The sequence below is a fragment of the Micropterus dolomieu genome, linkage group LG09 (assembly GCF_021292245.1).
Source record: "Micropterus dolomieu isolate WLL.071019.BEF.003 ecotype Adirondacks linkage group LG09, ASM2129224v1, whole genome shotgun sequence".
Taxonomy (NCBI): Eukaryota; Metazoa; Chordata; class Actinopteri; order Centrarchiformes; family Centrarchidae; genus Micropterus; species Micropterus dolomieu.
The window spans coordinates 30,078,728-30,098,612 of NC_060158.1; the positions used below are offsets into that span (position 1 = coordinate 30,078,728).

The 19,885-nt window shown below is 40.4% G+C and overlaps 1 protein-coding gene across 1 annotated transcript in view; it reads left to right on the forward strand.

The window, feature by feature from the left end:
- The window catches only part of si:ch211-57n23.4 (immunoglobulin superfamily DCC subclass member 3), a 56,779-nt gene extending 48,535 nt beyond the window's left edge, over positions 1-8,244 (forward strand). Inside the window, exons 9-12 of the mRNA XM_046057846.1 lie at positions 2,874-2,987; positions 3,724-3,850; positions 4,079-4,193; positions 7,535-8,244. Coding sequence (XP_045913802.1) covers positions 2,874-2,987; positions 3,724-3,850; positions 4,079-4,193; positions 7,535-7,609 — 431 coding nt within the window. The 3' untranslated portion in view covers positions 7,610-8,244. The remainder of the gene's footprint in view (positions 1-2,873; positions 2,988-3,723; positions 3,851-4,078; positions 4,194-7,534) is intronic.
- The last annotated feature ends 11,641 nt before the right edge of the window (positions 8,245-19,885 follow it).

Consider the following 19,885-nt stretch of genomic DNA (forward strand, 5'->3'; position numbering starts at 1 on the left):
ATGACGGCTTCTCAACCCTGGTGTAGATGGCTTCCTTGACACCTCTTTCAAACCATCCATCTTCTCTGTCTAAAATGTGCACCTGGTGGTCCTCAAACGAGTGTCCTCTGTCCTTCAGATGTAAGTAGACAGCAGAGTCTTGACCTGAGGAGTTGGCCCTTCTGTATTGAGCCATGCGTTTGTGTAGTGGTTGTTTAGTCTCCCCAATATACAGGTCTGTGCATTCCTCACTGCATTGGACCGCATACACTAGATTGCTTTTCTTGAACAGGGGAGGGGGTCTACGCCACCACTTATCCCCCACTTACAATGCTGTCCTTTCATCACTTCCCAGGAAACTCAACAAACGTAACCTATTGGCCTCAGGTGAAGATACCAACGATGGTCGTTCAGTCTTGGCCACAGGTAGTCTCAACGACTGTCGTCACAGCAACAAGGAACACTAACGAACCAGCGGTATCGATGACCCGGGCCAACGACCCCACTGAGGTTAAATAGCTGAGTTTCCCTGCCAGTCAGTCAGAACTGAAGAAGTCCTTTGGATAAGGGACGAAACGTCTTCCAGTATCTTCAACCAAGTCCAGTTGCCCTTCATTTTAACCTTCGTTGGATGGCTGCCTCCTACATGCATTTTACCTTGTACTTGAGTCATTTTGAAAAAATGTGAAAAAATACAAATGCTGTTGCAATACTGAACGCAAGTGAATAAAACATGTGCATCTGAGCCAAACAAGAACAACAACACAGTTCCACATCAACCCCCCCTCCCTCACCTCCGCGTCCCTCAAACCGGATGCGTATCTTCCTCTCTTGGTCAACACAGGAGCTGCTGGACAAATAGTAGGCCGGACCCAAGTAGCGCCCTCCACCACAATGTAAATATAAGTTGAAAATTGAAAGCTCGTAACACATTTGAAAACAAAGTAAAATACGCCTTTAAGAGAAATTGTCCTGCGCCCTGGTGCATTAATAATTGCCATTAATTTGCCATTCCTTCAATGAACGAGCTGCTTCAGCTGCCGCTGGATCATTGTTAACATCTGGAGTATTTTCCTCCTCATCCCAGTAAACATGAAGCCTGGCCGGATGGCGCAGGTGATGTTTAACTCATACATCTCTCAGGGCTTTCATCACGTCTCGAAAGGCACGGCGCTGGCTCATCACTTCGTTAGTATAATCAGGGAAGATCAGAACTTTGTTTCCCTTGTACTCCATTGATTGCGTCCTGCTGAGGCGTAGAAGCTGCTCCTTAACCTGAAAATGATGAATACAAGCCATCATGGTGGCATCATGGCTTGCCACCCGACGCAGATTTAGGTTGCAGAGAACGATGTGCGCGATCAACTTTCATTGGATGTGGAAAGTGCTGTTTACCCAGCAGTTCAGGAATAAGTTTGGAAACAAAATCAGTTGGTTTTCCTTCTCCTGAATTTTCTTTTATACCAACAATCTTGATGTTGTGTCTGCGGGACCGTGCTTCTAAGTCCAGTAGTTTGGTTTGAAGCTGGCTGGTGCATTTTGTTAAATCCTCACACTTTATGTCAAGCACTTCCACATGCTCTTCAAGTGCACTGGTCACTTTCTCTTGACTGACCATGCGGTTTTGCAGGTCAGTTTGCACAGAGAGCACAGACTGAAACTTGGTGTCAAAGGCATCAAAACGTTCATCGAGTCTCCCCAGAATCGTCTCTGACATTTCCTTACAGATTTCCTTGCACATCTCGTACATGTGGGTTTTGTCTATGGACATAGTATCTGAGGCGGTAGTCGTAGGTTTAGCAGAGGGCTCGTAAGAGCGGCTATCACTAGCACTAGACTCGCTAGCATTAGCACTGCCGATGTATCCACTGATGGTCTTGGGCTTCCCAGGAGGGTTTCTTTGCCGCGACATTTTCAAATTAGCTAAGTTCAACAGATGAAATAGGCGAGCGAGCAAAAAATATCAGCTCTTGGACAGTTTTATCGTGGTGTTCGGTAATTTTGCATAAGTTGCGGTGGAGAGCACAAGCTAAGCACGTCTACATCCTACGCATGCGCACTAGCGTCCCTCAAGGATTCATTGTTAACATGTACAAACTGAGATTGATAAATAGACCTTTAACCAGTTTAGAATGGTTCCTTTAATGCCAATTAAATATTCAATTTCCATGTATATCTATATTTTAAGAATATCCTGCCAGATTAAATGAGATTCTTCCAGATTTCACATTTAATTTACTATGTTTTGTACTTTTTCCAGCGGTGGTGTTAATATTTATTAGATTTGTATACAAAGCTCCTCTTCTGTTTACTTTTGATTGAATTACTTGCTAAATGGAATAGGGGGCCAGACACCATCACTATGGAGTTTTGTGTGGGTAACTGCTAAAATGGAAACACTGAGGAGCTTGTAAGACTGTGACTCTGCCTTCTGGTCTCAATTCTGAATTGTCATGGATTTGGTCCACCAATAAACTCAGTAAGATTTCTATATATGAGAACTTCCCCATCCAAGGTGGGATGAATGCTGTCTCTCCTAATCAGACCAGGTTTTCTCCAGAAAGTCTGCCAATGATCTACAAAGCCCACATCGTTTGCTGACCACCACCTTGACAGCCAGCAGCAAAATGATGACATTCAGATTTTTATTGAATCAACTGTGGATGATTTGATTATCGTCTTTAATCCAATTTCCCCTCTGATCTTTATGGTCTGCACGTGCAGTCCCTGCACCACCAATACAATAGTCATTGTGTATGTTGTGTAGAAAAGTGTAACGAAGTATGATTGTGCTTAAAGAAGAACACATACTTAGCAGAGACATTCACAAATCATTCCACTTCATAAACATTGTTTCAAACTCTTGACTGACTCTGTATGCCACTCTGTTTCAGAACCGGGTGGAGTGTATGAAGTCAAACTGTTGGCCTACAATGGAAACGGGGAGAGTGACTGCTCCAAGAGACTGGTGTCACTGGCAGAGGAAGGCATGAGTGACCAAAGCACTGGTGATTATGGTCACGCACTGTGTCTTGCTTTCAGCCAGTCCTCTGGTTACACTTGCAAATGTTGTTGAAGAGTGCAAAGTACAATGGTTAAATTTGAATTATATATATTTAATTCACAACCTATAGACACCTTTTAACTACTATAAACATTGGGTGCAAATATGTTCTGATCTTGCTTAAAGTTAGACAATATCATCATGAAGTTAAGGATGAGACCAGCATTTTTGGAAATGATAACCTTGAAAAAACAGATTTCATCTGCAAGTTGGAAACTACATTAATAAAGACTATACACACGTGAAGGGTAATGAACCTAATCTAGTTCCTATATTCTTAGATGCATAAATGATGTAAGACATCATTTAGGTAGGTTTATTGTCACAATATAACAAGTAACAATATCCAATATCCCAATTATCACTAAAGTACAAAATTATACACGGGCAAAATCCCAAATAAACTCATGGCCCAGGATGAATTTCTCTTAAAATTTATTTTGGCTGCTATAAGAAAGCTCTCACATTGAAATTGCTGCAGGCAAACCTCCACACAAGGATCACCAGATTGTCAGGGAAATTATTTCTATGGAGTTTCTGCACATTGCATTAAGACTATAATTTCAACTATATGTAAAATCCAGGAAAACATGGACCAGATATATAGTGCGAAATGTTAGTTTGGCAAAATCTCAGCTTTTTTGCAGGGTGGTCCTCATTAGTGCTGTGTTTGTTTCCAGGAGGGAGCAGTCTGTGTCAGTGCAGGGATGGAGAAGCCTCTCTGGGCAGCATTGTCATTGGCATCCATATTGGCACAGCCTGTATAATCTTCTGTGTGCTCTTCCTTATGTTTGGATACCGTCGCAGGTAAGTACCAATACACTGTATATCCTTTCAACTTGTATTTTATACACTATAAATAATCCTTGTCAATTTACAATCCAATGAAATGTGTATCATTTTACTGATATAGAAACCCACACCTGGCTAGTCCAGTGAATAGAAATAGCCTCTGAAAATCCTATACCTTCATGAATTGAGATTTTGTTATGTTGCAAAGTTATAGAAAAATCTGTAGCTGGAACCTGTTTACAGTCTGTTTTGCAGTAAAGGGACTCAGGACAACTGGTCTGTACCGAGGGACAACACAGGACACAATGGCATCCATAAAGATGGAGCAAACCGCCAAACAGTGGAGTCAGTGCCTCAGGTAGTCACTCAGAATATGCTGGTCACAGCTTTTTCGATTTTATTCAGCCACTTAATTTAGTACTGTTTCAGTACATTTTCAAGTATTTGTCTTGGTGTAGAGACTTGAAAGAAGGTATTCTAGTTAATAAAACAAGTACATTATAGATGGGCAAGTGGGCCTTGCATTTAATTACAAGTTAAATGATGAAAAAGTAAACTCTTAGCACTCAACTTGTGGCTCAGACGAACTGTAGAGTAAATTCACTGCAGGTACATAGCAGGTGCAAATATTCTGGGTTTTGAAGTAAGCACATATTTGCCATAAGTAACATTTAATTTGACATTTCAATTGAGCATTATGTCATTTTACATCCTTAGTGTGGAGCGACAGACATTTTTTGTTGATGTTTCTAACTGATTACTGTGGCAGAGACCAAAAGAGAAAGTAGAGGAGTGAATTTATTCCACTAGTACAGTGGGTTCTTAACCTGGGGGTCAGGACCCTCCTGGGGGTTGCAAAAATGCTGCTATAGACACAAATAGAAAAACAATAACTTATATAATCTAACTTAAAAATAACTAGGCGGACTATAGTTGTGAATGAAATCACTTTGGGTGGACACTAAATATTTTGCACTGTTCAATCCACTAGGTGGCAGTAATGCCAACTGCTATAAAAACGCCAAAGAAGAAAAAGGCCTGATCAGACAGAAAGCGAGGCGCACAGCAATGCCTTTTCTTGGTTAAATTTAGAAAAGAGCAAAGTGCTGTGTTTTTTTATGTTGTTAGGCAACCACCGAATCAGCTGTCCTGTCTGTCTAATCAAAGATTATAGCGCCAGTGATCTGTAATCTTTGGTTTGTTGCTAAGTAACTTGATCACAACTCACAGGTGTGTGTCTTTTGTTGTTAAAAACACCTGCTTTAAAAAAAATAGACAAACTGAGGGCGCCGGACAATCCAAGCAACTGTAAACGTCCGTGAGCACAACTGAGGGCCCGTCTCTCCATTCATTAGATTGGACAATGGGAAAAACCGCACACGTCGAATACAATACATTATTTTACTGTACTGTAATCATACTTTTTGTTACATCTTGGGAGGGTCACTCATCTAGACTAACATACCAAAGTAAATGAAGAACATCTCAAAAACTATCACATCTAGTGCATCAAGTATGACCACTCACAGATAACAGGAAAATGTAAGCCTCACTGTTTCTGCACCACAGCCCATTATGAAACACATACATGAAGTGAGGATCAAGGCTCCTCTCGCTTTGCTTAATTAATTAGATTGGCAATCTGCAAATCTTACCAAAATGTCTGTTTTAATTTTTTTAAATACAACAAAACACAAAGTAGTACTGACAGCCACAATTTCAGTAACGTTTTTAATAGGCATTTAGCATGTGAAAGAACAAATTACACATTTGTGTGCACAGTGGCAAGGCACTATTTAAAACAAAAAATAAAACTTTTTTTTTTTTTAATGCAAATTTGGAAAGTATTTATTATTGGTCACTTGATAGGCACACGGTCATGTCATGTTATGTGTCACTACTAGCAGTAAAATAAATACATCTTTTCCACCAGTGAAAAGCAGCTGCTGATCTGAGCTTCCCTGCTTTTACCGTTTTATTGCTAATAATATTCATCAGCTGTTTGTCTCAGGAAGGTAACGGCAAATTTCTGTCCATGTTGCAAAGCCATAACAGAGCGCTGTAGAATAACTACATTAAATTACAATCCAACAACATTTTTTTCTACCAGGGCAGTAAAAGTTTAGCTATCTGATCTCAGCTAAAAGTTTAGCTAGCTGATCTGAGCTTTCATGCTGGAAGCTGCCGTTTTATTGGCAATTAGCGATCAGCTGATTGTCTCACGAATGTAACCGACAAAGCCAAAACAGAGCGCTGGAGAGAGAGAGAGAGTCCATCCATCGTCAACCACTTGTCCTGCGTACAGGGTCACGGGGGGCTGGAGCCAATCCCAGCTGAAAACGGGCGAAAGGTGGGGTACACCCTGGCCAGGTAGCCAAACCATCGCAGGGCCACACCACATAGTCAAACAAACAGTCACACTCACACCTAAGGACAATCTGGGGTCACCAATTAACCTAGGCCGCATGTCTTTGGACGGTGGGCGGAAGCCAGAGCACCTGGAGAGAACCCACGCAGAGACAGGGAGAACATGTAAACTCCACACAGAAAGGCCGGGGCAAGGCAAACCACTGCACTACCATGCTGCCTTAGAGAGAGCATCACTACATGAAATTAATCCAACCACATGTATTTTCTACCAGAGCAGTAGAAGTTTAGCTGGCTGATGCTTCCATGCTGTAAGCTAACGTTACCGTTTTATTGGGAATTACTGATGAGCTGATTGTCTCACTAACGTAACCGGAAAAGCCAAACCACAGCACTGGAGAATAACAAGGCTACATGAAATTAATCCAACTAACATTCCATATTTTACACCACCGACAGGGGAAACGCGTCACTTCTCTCTGTGATTATGGCCAGCTTCTAGCTATAGCTATCAAACAACAGCTTTCATTTGCATTGCTAAAGTGTGACTAACTTAATTACCTTTCCAGCAGAGAACAGACAACTTCAGCACTATTATGTCTGTGATTTTTTGCAGTCATCTGTCTGCATCTGTCCCGACTCCATCTGGCGTCATGATATAAAGAGCCACTGGCTGTCGGCTCTCATGCTAAATAACACGTGTGCTCGTTCATTTGTCCAACTTCTAATAAACCGGAGGGCCTACCTTTAGCAGTTGATCCCCTTACACGCATCTATCATTTTCTTTCTTGGAACAAATACTGACCTACTGAAATATTGGTTGAAGTTTGATGCTAGTATTTATCCATCTGTCATATGACACATTGATATGACATTTTTTGTGGCCATTTGTGATAAAAACCTAAGAAATGATGGCCAAAACCACAAATAATAAGACTAAAAAAGAACAAACTGGAATTTCTCTTTAAAGTTTGGTTATGTCAAAAGTGAAAATCTCAGCAAGAAACTGAAAAGTGACCTCTGGGTTCCTCCAAGATAAGGATTAAACTCAGATAGGTGCCTTTTTAAATTACCATCTACTACTAATAAGTAGAGGTTAAATGGAACAAAACTGAGCTACTGAAAGAACTGACTTTTACAGTAAGTAATAGTATTCTTCACAGCTCAGTAGTATATCGCTAAAAGTCTACTGGTGATGTAGTATCTTTATTCGTACTTTGGTACACTGCTTTTGCATGTCAAAAATAGTACAATACTTAAATAAAACTAATTCCTTGTCTTTCCTCTGTTTTATCTCCTTCCTGTCCTGTTGCTTACTCTTCCTCTGAGCAGGTGGTCTGTCCAGGGCAGTGCCAGGTTGTCATTGAGCAGCATTTGTCAGGTTTGCTTGGCACGGACACTGGCTAACACTGGTCAATAACATAAACACCCACATCCCTCCACTAGTCTCTTTCTCACTTAGGAATCCCACGCCTCCAATCAATGAGGTCCTTCTGTGGCCTTTAAAAGGGGTCAGTCATAGGTTTAGTTTCCTCAAAAACTGCTGCTAATAACCTCAAAGTAGCCCCACAAAACTGCGACAGAATGCTTATAGAACATTTTTTGCCACCCCAACCCTATCCTCCACCCCTACCTCAAACCAAAGCCTATTGCCTTTATTGCCTGTGCACATGCACCTGTAGGAAAATCTTTCAAACAGCATTACATCTCCAGATTAGGTCCTGTCACATTCTTTTTGTGTGCGCACCTCATACACTCATGTCACTTTTCCAGTGAGAGTCTGTTCCATAACCAAAATATTCTATTCCTCAGATCTCCTCTGTTAAGCTGACATGTGAAAATGTGCACTACAGTCTTGTGTGCCCCCAAAATTAAGCCAAATATTCTCACCTGACTGAGACTTTCCAGTCAGTCTGTTGTGTCAGAACTCTTGACTTGCCTTCAATTCCTCTGCAATAAGAAAGGAAAGAAACATAGCGGCCTTTGTGAATGAGATTCTGATTAGAAATGATTGTCTATCACCACACAAGCCATTTAGAAGAACCTTGTTATCCTCCAAAGAAAGCTACCTCAGTGTTAACCAATGTTAACCTGATTGTGCTGCTTTTGCTAGCCTACCTCAACCAAAAATACTGAAACCCTTTCCCTTTAGCAATCACTTCCTTGACCAGTACCAGTATTAGTGTACCGTGCCAGCTGCCAACAACACTAGTCCAGAGAGTGCTCACCAGGATGACTACCAAGGAGAGCATAACTGTGACAGAGCCTGAATTCCACTGCCACAAGTCTAAGCCTTACCGTGCCAGAGATCGACAAGAGCCTTAACAACCTCCTCCAGGTTACCTTTTGTTTCCATCATGTTCAGTTTTAGTGGAAATCTTCAACTTTTCTTATCTCACATCAGAATATATCAAGAAGGCCATGTAGTGTTTTCTACCAGATAATTGTTGCTCCAGTATGTGGTTATCCATGGCTTTGAAATACCCACAAGTGTCCATCTCCAAAGACATGTTTGTGCAGAGGATGTAGCGGAAAATATGGACCTCAAAGACCTCCCAAAGACAACAAGTTGAAACTATGCTTGTTTGATCTGCACAGACCTGATGGCATTCTGAATATAAGCCAAAAAAATGACTGAGGCCAGGCTGCCAGGTTGACGTTCCAGATGCCAAATTGATCACCCTGGGACCTTAACGACTGAGTTGGCAGCTAAAGACGTTTTATGGTGATACTTGCCTGAATGCACAGATAAGGTTCATGTTTCACTGTGTCAGCATATCCAAAAAGTTCTTCTATGAAAACCAAGCTCAATGATACCCAAAGATGTAAAGGTTTGGATGGTTTTCATTATTTTCCTTTAAAAAAATATTTTAAGAGAGACTACATTTCCTTACAAATTTGGAATGTTTTAAAGGGGTCACCTGTGTGTAAAGTGCTTTAACTGAATCCAAGCCAAAAAAAAATGTTGCTCTTGATTTCATTACCATTTTTTAAATATCTTTCATGTCCTTTAGTTTCATTGCATTGGAAGTCATTGCAGGTGCACCCCTTCAACATGAAAGTCTTTATTTTGTTGATTCTAACATTTTACTTTTAAGTAAATTTTGTTAACCAAATGAAGATGTCAGATATTTTGAAATACTTTTTATGTTGATACTATAATACTTCCTTCCTTTTGTAAAGTAGTTGAATTTGTGCCAAATATTTAGATATCTTAAAGAAATATGTAACCAAATACCTTTACATTCATAGTCTAAGTCCAGAGCACAGAAATGCCTGTGAGTGAGATGTGTGAATGGCTAACAATAGGTGAACCTTGAGGGCAGCATCGTTGAGAAGGAACCACATATTTATTTTTACATTTTTGACTGGACTGATTTTGATTTCAATTGGACTTTAAACAGTTGAAAAAATGTAGTGAACCAGGATTTCAATTTCCATGGCTTTGGATTACAAGGCTAAAGAAACTCACTCACAAAATTGTGTGTTGCCTCAAGGTTTTATGGTCCTCGAGGTTTACCTTAACCCTTTATGAATGTTAAAGGTTTACTCAAAGCAGAATGAAGATAGAGTTTTTTCCCCTCTTTTTTACAGAACTGAAAGCCTGAAAGCTGTTAAACCAATGCGATACCAAAAAGTGTATTTGATATGGAAGACCTATAAAGTCAATGTGTTTTTGTAGTGTGAAGTGCGTAGTGGTTAAACTAGTTTTTTTAAATGGAAAGCATTTGTTGGTCCTATGGGAACAATTTATTTCTCTGCCTCTTTTCATTTGAGTATTTTGTTCATCCTGGTGTAAGTGTAAAAAAAGTGTAATGTTGTTATTATTAGATTTGAAAACATTACTTATGATAATTTCAAATGTCATTTTTTACATGTGTAAGGATGCCAAGAAAATTATTGTTAGGATTACTTTGGAATGGTCTTTGAGCAAGGGATGTGAGTTTTCCAGAGACAGTAACTATAAGGCTGGAAAGTTTGTAAAAGCCACAATCACACCAAACAGCCAGCTACTAGAAAAAAAAGAATTACGAAAAAAGAAAAGAATTGTAATAAAGTAGAAGCTGGTTGCTAGTACCAACGAAAAACTACACTTCTTCTACTGCTTCTCGTTTCTCTTCCCACTTGTAGATTGTAGCCAACTGAAGACTTAAAGCTTTAGCCTGTTGTTACTAAGGTCCTGTTCTTTGTCTTTGGCAAAAATGAAAAGGTGGAGGTAAAGGACAGATTGTAGATAATCTGTAACTGGAAACGGAGACCAAGTTGTGACTTGAAAGGTTTTAAGTGTACATTTTGTTTTACACATTAATGTAGTACATTCTCAAAAAGAAATGTTTTAATGGGTCAGTTCATGCAAATGACAAAAAAAATGTCACAGTTAGAGTTTTATTTACTAAGGTTTGTTGGTTACCAACCCAGTACAGTGGAAGTGAATGGAATTCTGTAGAAGAAATAACAATTGCAAATTAATTCATATGGAATGAAATGCACCTTTGCTAAAATAATTACACATTTGCTGCTATAGTCTTACTTGGCCTAGTATGACCTCCTGGAGTTGCACTAAACTCCTGTTTAGGGTGGTAATGTTATAACAATTAGATAGATATTGCTGTGTTACTGACACTGACATTGACTTTGCATGCTGACTAATCTCTTACATGTGCTTCTGTTAAACTATGTTGGAGCATTTTATCCAGTAATTACCACTTCTTTCCACAGTGGCCACTTTGTTCAGCAAAAGTTACATAGGCTCTCTTAAAAGCATTCAAAAACATATTTGAAAAACTCAACAGCGGTTGTACTTTTTATTTTGGTTGTACTTCTTGAATGCCTTAATACCACAAGTGGTAAGAGGGAAAATTATTTTTTTGTGATTTGTTTGAACTGACTCTTTAATGTTATTTATTTATTTTATTTATTTAGCATTATGGCTCCTGTTATAAAGTCTAAAGTTCTGATGGTAATGACACAAGGACCTTTCCCTATAAAATTGGCACTCAAATGGTAAAAACATAATGAATTGCATATGTTGTCAGTTAGTGTTCCGATAACACTATGTCCATTAGCTACTTTTATTTCAAGCAATGTATTGTTTCTGTTAACATGTAGACCAAATTACTTGTTAAAAATATAAGCCAATGGACGCAGAACAAATATTCCTTAAAGGGATAGTTAACAGATACTTTTCCACAGTCAGTGCATTACCTGCAGTAGATTGTGGTCAGCGTGTACCCAGCAGAGTTGTACCAGCATGGAAGCTAAGCAATGTAGTGTTGTGGACAGGGTCAGCAGCTAACAGGTTTTCTTCTCTCTACTTCTCCAAACTGGGGACCTACTGCAGGTAATACACTGACTGTGGATAAGTACCTTAAACAGCTCCATTTCAAAAATCCCCAAGTATCCCTTTAAGAGCAAAATTGGATGAAAACAATTTCCTTTATGAATTAAAATAACCAAAGTGATTAAATTAAGGAATATTAAAGAGAAAAGCTATAACTATGATAGTAGCATTTTCAACTATGTAATTCCTACCAAACAGCTTGGTCTCTGTGTGACTCCAGACTGCTCTATATTAATGTCTGGACTGACCTCTGCTTTTTCTCCTTCATTGATCACATACCAACATGCCTAAAACCAAATAAAGACATTTTGCTGAATCATTTCTTTTCCGTCTATTTGACTTTTCTTAGCATTCAGTATATTAATTCAGTTAGCCCTGTGATAGACTGGCAACCTGTCTAGGTGAATGCATGTCTCACCCAGGTTGTGCTGGGACCCATCAAATTGACAGACAGATTGCACACATACTGTACTTCCGTTAAACTTATCCATCACCCTTGTCCAAGTGGGACACCTGCATTCTGCCCACTGAGGCCTGCTCATGTCGTTCTCATGAAGTGTATCTTGTTATCAATTTTACTTATGTAGTGCCAATTCACAACAAAAGTTCTCACAGCACTTTTCATGGAGAGCAGGTCTAGAGCGTACTCTTTATAATACAGAGACCCAACAATTCACACCATAAGCAAGGACAATGGCAAAGAAAACCTCCCTTTTAGGAGGTAGCGGCCATCTGCATCGACCGGTTGGGGGTAAGGGAGAGAGAGAGGGAGAGAGAGAGATGCAGCCAACACAATATCCACACAGAAATACTAGGACTAATGATAATAATTGTAGAAACAGGTGTAGAGCAGGAACGTGGGGGTAAGCAGGAAGCCCCTGTTGCGGAGCCAGAAACACCTGCAGAAAGCGACAGGAGGAGAGAGGGATGAGAAAGCACAAAACTACGGGAGAAGTTGCGTTAGTAACATGCATCAATAAAAACAAATATATATATATATATAAAACAACAACAACAAAAAATATGCATCAATAGAATAAGAATGCATAAAGATTGAGAGAGAGAAGGAGGAAGGAGCTCAGTGCATCATGGGAAGTCCCCCGACAGTCTAGGATGGTTCAGGACTCACCTGAGCCAGCCCTAACTATAAGCTTTATCAAAGCAAAAAGTCTTAGGTTTACTCTTAAATGTGGAGACGGTGTCTGCCTCCTGAACCCAAACTGGGATCTGGTCCCACAGGAGAGGAACTTGATAGTTAAAGGCTCTTGCTCTTATTCTACTTTTGGAGACTCTAGGAACCACAAGTAACACTGCATTCGGGTAAGGTACTATGGGCTTTTTAAGACAAGATGGTGCCTGACAAGTAATGGCTTTGTAGGTAAGCAGAAGGATTTTAAATAGGGCTGCACAATTATCACAATCGTGATGTCATCATGTGCAATTACATAACTCCAAAAAGTGTGTGATTTAATAAAACACTCTGTGCGCTGCAGTCTGCTCATTATGAGGTGCCCCTAGAGATATTATTCAGAATCACCATGCTGTGACGGCCTGCACCTTTTAGTTTTTTTCTCATGTTGGATTAACATTTGTTTTGAGGAGCAGAGCAATCTTTATTTGATGGGTGTTTTTTCTTGCTCTGAGATTTAACCTGAACCGGTTTTGAACTGAACTGCTTGCTGAATTGAAATTAACAGAACCCTGAGGGGAAATTTGAGTTGTGTTTATTGATTTGTGGTACGCTTTTGTTAATATACATTGCCTTTGTTGAATTTTATAATTGAATTGTGGTTTTCATTATTGTTCATTGGTTTCACTTAATGTGAGATTCCATAACATCGTATATGTACCCTTTGTGTCACTTGATAGGTAAAATATATTATTCTGTGTAAAATCATAAAAATCTTACGTGTCAGGAGAGAAACCTGACTGGCACCCCAAAAGAAACCCGTAAGTCAAACAATGCATATACATTTTTCTTCTCACATATACATGAAACCAAACTCATTCACATACTATACTGAAAAGCTCACACACATAGAAGTAAAATGCTTTTACATACACAACTGAAACGCTCTCACAAACACACACCTGAAAATATTACGCACACACACACACACACGAAAACCTTACACATATACAAGTGAAATTCTGTGGTTGGTCCCAGCCGATGATCCCAGCTTGCATTTCAGGTAAGTTAACATTAAAGCTATACACCAAAACTTTAAATAATGATCTATATGTTATTGACATTATAGATAAGATTTAAAATGCCTTAATGGTTTTAAGTATATAATGTAATTGTGGTTTGCAACACCACAATTGTCTAAACCTGAAATATAAGCCAGTGTTACCGTGAATCAGCTTTAAACTGATGTGGTGCCCACAAAGACCTTGGGACCTTGGGCCTGGTGCCCACAAAGACCAGCCAAACCAACAGGCACTATACACAAACTTTAGTTATGAGTCATAAATGTGAAAGGCCATTCATTATAACACTTCTGCTAAGAAGACAACACTAGATAATGTGAAGTTAAATATGGCAACATGAGTATTTTACGTCCATATAAAAAATAGTTATTTCCACTTTATAGACTAAAAAGGCATTATATCGAATAAGAGATTAGAAACTCTGCAGTTTGATCCTCAGAAGTCAGTGCATAACAGCTTACAATAAAGCTTGTAATTTCCCACAGTGCTGTCTTGAATTTGAGTATGTTTATAGACTGTACAGTTGTGTTAATGCTATCGACCGACCTGTGTGAGATTATCATCTTGAATATAACTGTTGACAGTGATCAGTCCTTGTAGAGGTCATGGCCACAATGCATAAACTGTAATTGAATTTAGTCATACATTTAAAATAGAAACTATCAAATATATTTTGAGGTGTTGCTACTTTGCTCCATTTTCTCCTACAATTGTGACATAATGGTATTTACAACATTAAAAACAGAGCCCCCTTAAATAGTTAGCTTTATATTTTTACCTGAAGCATTTAATACACTTACTGTTATTTTCCTCCCATTGTATTACTGGTGACAGCTATGTACGGTCTGGTGCCCACAAAGACCTTGGGACCTTGGGCCTGGTGCCCACAAAGACCAGCCAAACCAACAGGCACTATACAGAACCTGTTGGTTTGGCTGGGGTGATACGGATGTGAAAAGGCCATGTCTACTTTTCCCACTCTCTGCTAGGAAGAGCAGCACTGGATCTCATCCACTGTGGTTTTAAATATTGCCCACATTTGTGTTTTATGTCCATTTAAAAAATTGTTATTTTGTCTTTACTACTGACTGAAAATTCATTTTACATTCTGATTGTCTATTGAAAGAACCAGCTCATCATGCAACACAGAAAAAAAAATCAAATATTAAAGCTCAACTCTGTTATGGGTGGTGTGGGGACAGAGAGGATCCAAATGCAGCGCTCAGAGCGAAGGAGATTTGAGGGAAAAGGGGGTTGAGGGACTGGAGTGGAAGGAGAGGTGGATGCCGGGGAAACACTGGCACAGGGAAACCGACGGGACTGGGAGCAGGGAGCCGGGGAAGCGGGGAGGCAAAGAAGGACGCCGGGAGGGAAGTCTGAGGAGGAGGGGACCGGAGGAAGAGCCCAGCCGACTGGACGGAGGATGAGGGTGAGTGAACCTGGGAGGAAAGCAGACAAAGACGGGGTTGTGACAGAAGCGACAAAGCACAGGGAAATTGAGAGAAATCAAAAACACGAGCCGCAGAGGTGGCACCGGGTATGGAGCAACGACGATCAATAAAGAGTGGTGTGGAGGACCGGGGCTGAAATACAGGCAGGGATGAGGTTGACTACTGGCAGGTGTGGCAGGCTGACGAGGTGGCTGATGAGGTGCAGGTGCAGGTCATTGGCTGGGCTCAGGAGCAGAGGGAGAGAGAGCACACACAGGGGAGGAAACACAGGGAGGCAGGCAGAGAACAGAGAAAACCAAGGAAAAAGCAGAATAATTGAAGAAAAGGAAAAAAAACCAGGACACTCACCGTCAACCGGGCTGCCACCACAACAAACTCTTTCGCTAAGGGAGAGCAGTCTAGTATAAGTTGAAAAGTGAAAACACTGAAAAGGTCAGAAGACTGAAATGTTGACAAATAATAATGTAGTGTATTTCTTTTAACATTGTTCGTTATACTTGAAGATAACATAGGAGCCTTATACCCAGCAACAAGAGCCAGAGCAGGTTTTGAAGAGTGCCTTGTTTGCTGCTCTGATATACAGTAAGTCTAGTTTAAACACAAAAGAGTGACCACAAACAAAACTGGTTAAAGTGCTTAAACAAAGACTGACCTGCTGACTGAGAAATTATGAATCCCACTAGGTTCTATAATTAATTGCAATGTTGCAAACTCTGAGGTCTTCTCAGGCAAGTAGCCCACACAGAGCAAAACAAAATCAGCTGATCGAATGCACTTCTATTGGCTAATGTTTTTACCCCTTTTGCTTTACTACACAGTTTACAGTAAACCAAACAATACACATGTAATATCCACAAGACCTATTCAAAGGTCGCAATAAATGACACCATCTATAGAGCTTCAAAACTTTTCAGTGTACAGATAATTCTTTGTTTTTTTATGTAACTTCTTAATGAATGTTACATTTGTCTCTTAAAGAAATGTCCAAATAATATCAGGATTACATTTTTTATTTTACAACATTTATGCAAACTGTTCATCTATGAATACCATCTTAATTTCATTACAGCAGCAGCTCTCTCATATTTTTGTTAAAATTGTAGATCACAATTTTATTTCCCAATTAAAGGACAAATAAAGAATGTACTTCCATACATTTTATATCACAAAAATGATTCCCAATACACAAGAAACAGTTCAACACATTAAAATACATTGCTTTTCCTGTTGAACTGAAATGCCTTCCATTTCAACTGAAATCCTCTCATACAACATACTGAAATGCTTTTATACAACATGCATGCCTACGTGCAAAAATTATTTATGAGCAGTGTGCCAGTAACTTTTAAGACAACAACTTACCTAACAACCCTCTTCACTCCGCCCCTAATCGTTTAAAACACTCACCGCGCTCTGTGACAGAGACAGAGATGTCGGCTGCAGCCGAAGCAGTAAGACAGAAGAAAACAGGGAGAAGATAAAGAAGGTTTGAATTTGTCTCGCTAGCCATTTAACGTAATGCTTTTAGTTGTTCAACATGACATTTAAAAAAGTTTGACGTGCTACAGCAAATCATTGAATGTTGAACAATATGATTATTGACAAGTTAGGACTTGGACCAATGTAGAGCCTTTTCAAGGATTTAATGAATAAAAACAACCCACAAAAATGAAACAGCTGTACCTGGATTTAATATTTGACTGGTATTGTATTACTGGTACTGTTCTCATGCCCCATGTTATTGAGTATGTCAGTCATGTTATAACTACAGCATGTTAGTAAATACAATATGTCAGTAATGTTGAGGTAATTACAAGGGGAGGATTGGGGGGGGTCTGACCCCCCTAATTAAGGCTTGGACCCCCCCAAAAAAAGCCGCAAAAACAACAGTTCAGGGGCTTTCTTACCTGTCATAGTAAAATATTACAATATATTTCCCATATTCATGCCTTATATTGAAGAATCTTGAAATACAATTTCAGACACCCCTAAAATGGACCATACAATTTCCTAACGTTGACATTAGCTGAACGTCGACTGCCCACATCACTCGCAGCTGCAGCTGCAGCTGCTCCAGTCCAGCCCACCACACGCTGGTGGAGACGCTGTAAGTTAATGTCAGTAGCTAGCTATCTAGCTAATTTAATACATTTAACTTTCCTACCTTCAGAGTTTCCTAATTAGCATTTCCTTTACTTAAAATGATGGTCTGCTGTTGTGCGTCTGACTTTCTGGCAGTTTTGCTGTAGAATAGTGTCCTCTGACTACAAAAGTTGTCGTGTGGTATGGGACACCCATGAACTGGTGTAATGAATTTGATTTATCATCATCTAGAGACTGCACACATTAGTTAAATATGTAAGGATATTGTAAGCTTTGTAAAAATTTTAGTTTAGTTAGCCTGCGCTGTACTGGGTTTCCTTTTTGACCTGGAAAAGCTACCAAACAAGCTGCACTATTAAAAACGAAACACAGTGACAACACAAGATTTGCCTGCACCGTTAAAAATGGATGTGTAAAGAAAGGACCTAATAAAAATAGTTTGGAACCAGCAAAATCAACCTTAAAATAAAAACAACACACAAATGATGGCTGGGAATGAGGAACTGCGAGTTGACAAGCTTCATGAGTGCCTTCAAGGACTTGCTATTCGCTATGTCTGCTCCTTGCCAGAACACATCCGTGAAGACTATACACTCTTTAAAGTTACTCCTTAAACTTAAACAGTATGGAATAAAAGATCCCCATACTACTGTCCACTGAAAGTTGGCAGAGCACAGTCAGGTTATATATCTAAAGAGGTTTACAACATGCCCCCAATAGAAGCTCAGAAACCTCTCAGTATCGGCGCCTAAATGGCTTAACATTAAGGGATGCTTATCTGCTGCCAAAAATAGATGAGTGTCTTGAGTTACTGGGAGAATCCACTGTCTTCTCTACCCTGGATCTCCAGTGCTGATACTGGCAGATTGCTGTGGACCCTAAAGACCGTGGCAAAACGGCATTCATTACCCGCTACGGCCTTTATGAATACACCAGGATGCCATTTGGCCTCAAAGCGAGACTGACTGCTGCCTCAATTCTTGCTTATCCAGCATGCACAGGTGGTTACATCCTGGACACCGATGCCTCCAGCCATAGACCTGGCGAAGTACTGTCACAGCTCCAGTGGGGGAGGAGTTCCTCCTCCGCACAAACCACTCCAGTCTAACTTGGCTCTTTCCCTTCAAACATTCAGAAAGCCAATTAGCACGCTGGCTTGAAGAGTTGAGCCAGTACGACTTTGAGATCAAACACCGTGCTGGCCGACCGCATGAAAATGCTGACGCACTGTAGAGGCGCAACACATAGGACTCAATAGACTGTGACTGTTATCAAGCAGGCAAGGAGGTGACGGAGCTCCCATGTCAAGGATGCTCACACTGTCAGAGACTGCACAACCAGTGGGCCAGATCTAAAGAGGATATGAATGATGTGGTGCCTCTGGTCATCAGGCAGATTACAGTGCAGGAGGCTGAGAACAGCGCAGAAAAGCAGCAGAATGTGGAAGCCAATTACCACACCTCCCACAGTAAACTGGCTGCAACCACTAAGCTCCCAGCAATTAGTATCAGCCTAAAAGACCCAGTACTTTCCATCTTGTATGGCTGGAAGGAAGCAGGAAACCTCCCCACCAGGAAACAAGCAGCAATGGAAAACCCAGCATTGAGAAAATACTGGCTCTGCTGGCCACAAATAGAACTTCTTCAGGGAGTACAACATTACCGCTGACAGGTGTAGCTCCTCCTTGTTGTTGCTGGTCCCGGCCTCACTACAAAATGAAGTCATCCAGGCATGTCATGACCCTCCACAGTCCTGGCACTTAGGGGAGGCAAAGAAAAAAGCCCTCAGTGAAAAGCCCAGAAATCAAGCAGTCCTACACAGAGAGCCAAGAGGGGGGGGTCAAAGTTGCTTTCTCTAAGTGCTAGCCCGACCAGCACCCTTTTTGATTCCGAAGCTGATAATGCGGGGCCTGACTGTTAAACTGACAAAGGGACAGGAACCAGCCATTGGCATTTCCCTGAACAGCCTATCAAAGCCCCCCCCCCCCCCCCCCCACATGTTTCCATGGCAACTGACTTTGCTCTGTTTATTATCCCATCAAAGGGATACTCCTTGTCTCACCTAAGGACAGGACAGCCGAACTTTCAATGTAAAAAGGACTGCAGTCTCCAAAGACTCAAAGCATTTAATTAAGTTTAATTAAATCTTTAGTTACCTGATTACGTTTGCCTCTATTTGAGTAGTTATGTTAACTGTTGTTGCTATCCGTTGTTGATATTAGTGCTGAAAAGAAAGTTACTTGTGCAGTGTTTTTATTTTCAGCAAGACACTCCTTCATCTAATGTAATCCAAGCTTTCCTCATGTAACCTGAGCTCCCCCAAGTGGACGAAATGAGTATTACATGCCCTCGTCGGAAATGCCGTTAAATGTATAAATATCCTGACCAATAATGTGACAATTGTTTCCTGTTACCAAATGCCTAGAACAGTACAACCGTTCAACCATTGAGGTTCGATTGTGGAAAATATTTGATTATAATACGTGCAAATAGATTTCTTTTCTTTAAACATTAAGTTTAGAAAGGCAGTCCCTTGGGAAACCTGAGACGCCCCCTGGGGAACCACGCCCCAGGCAAC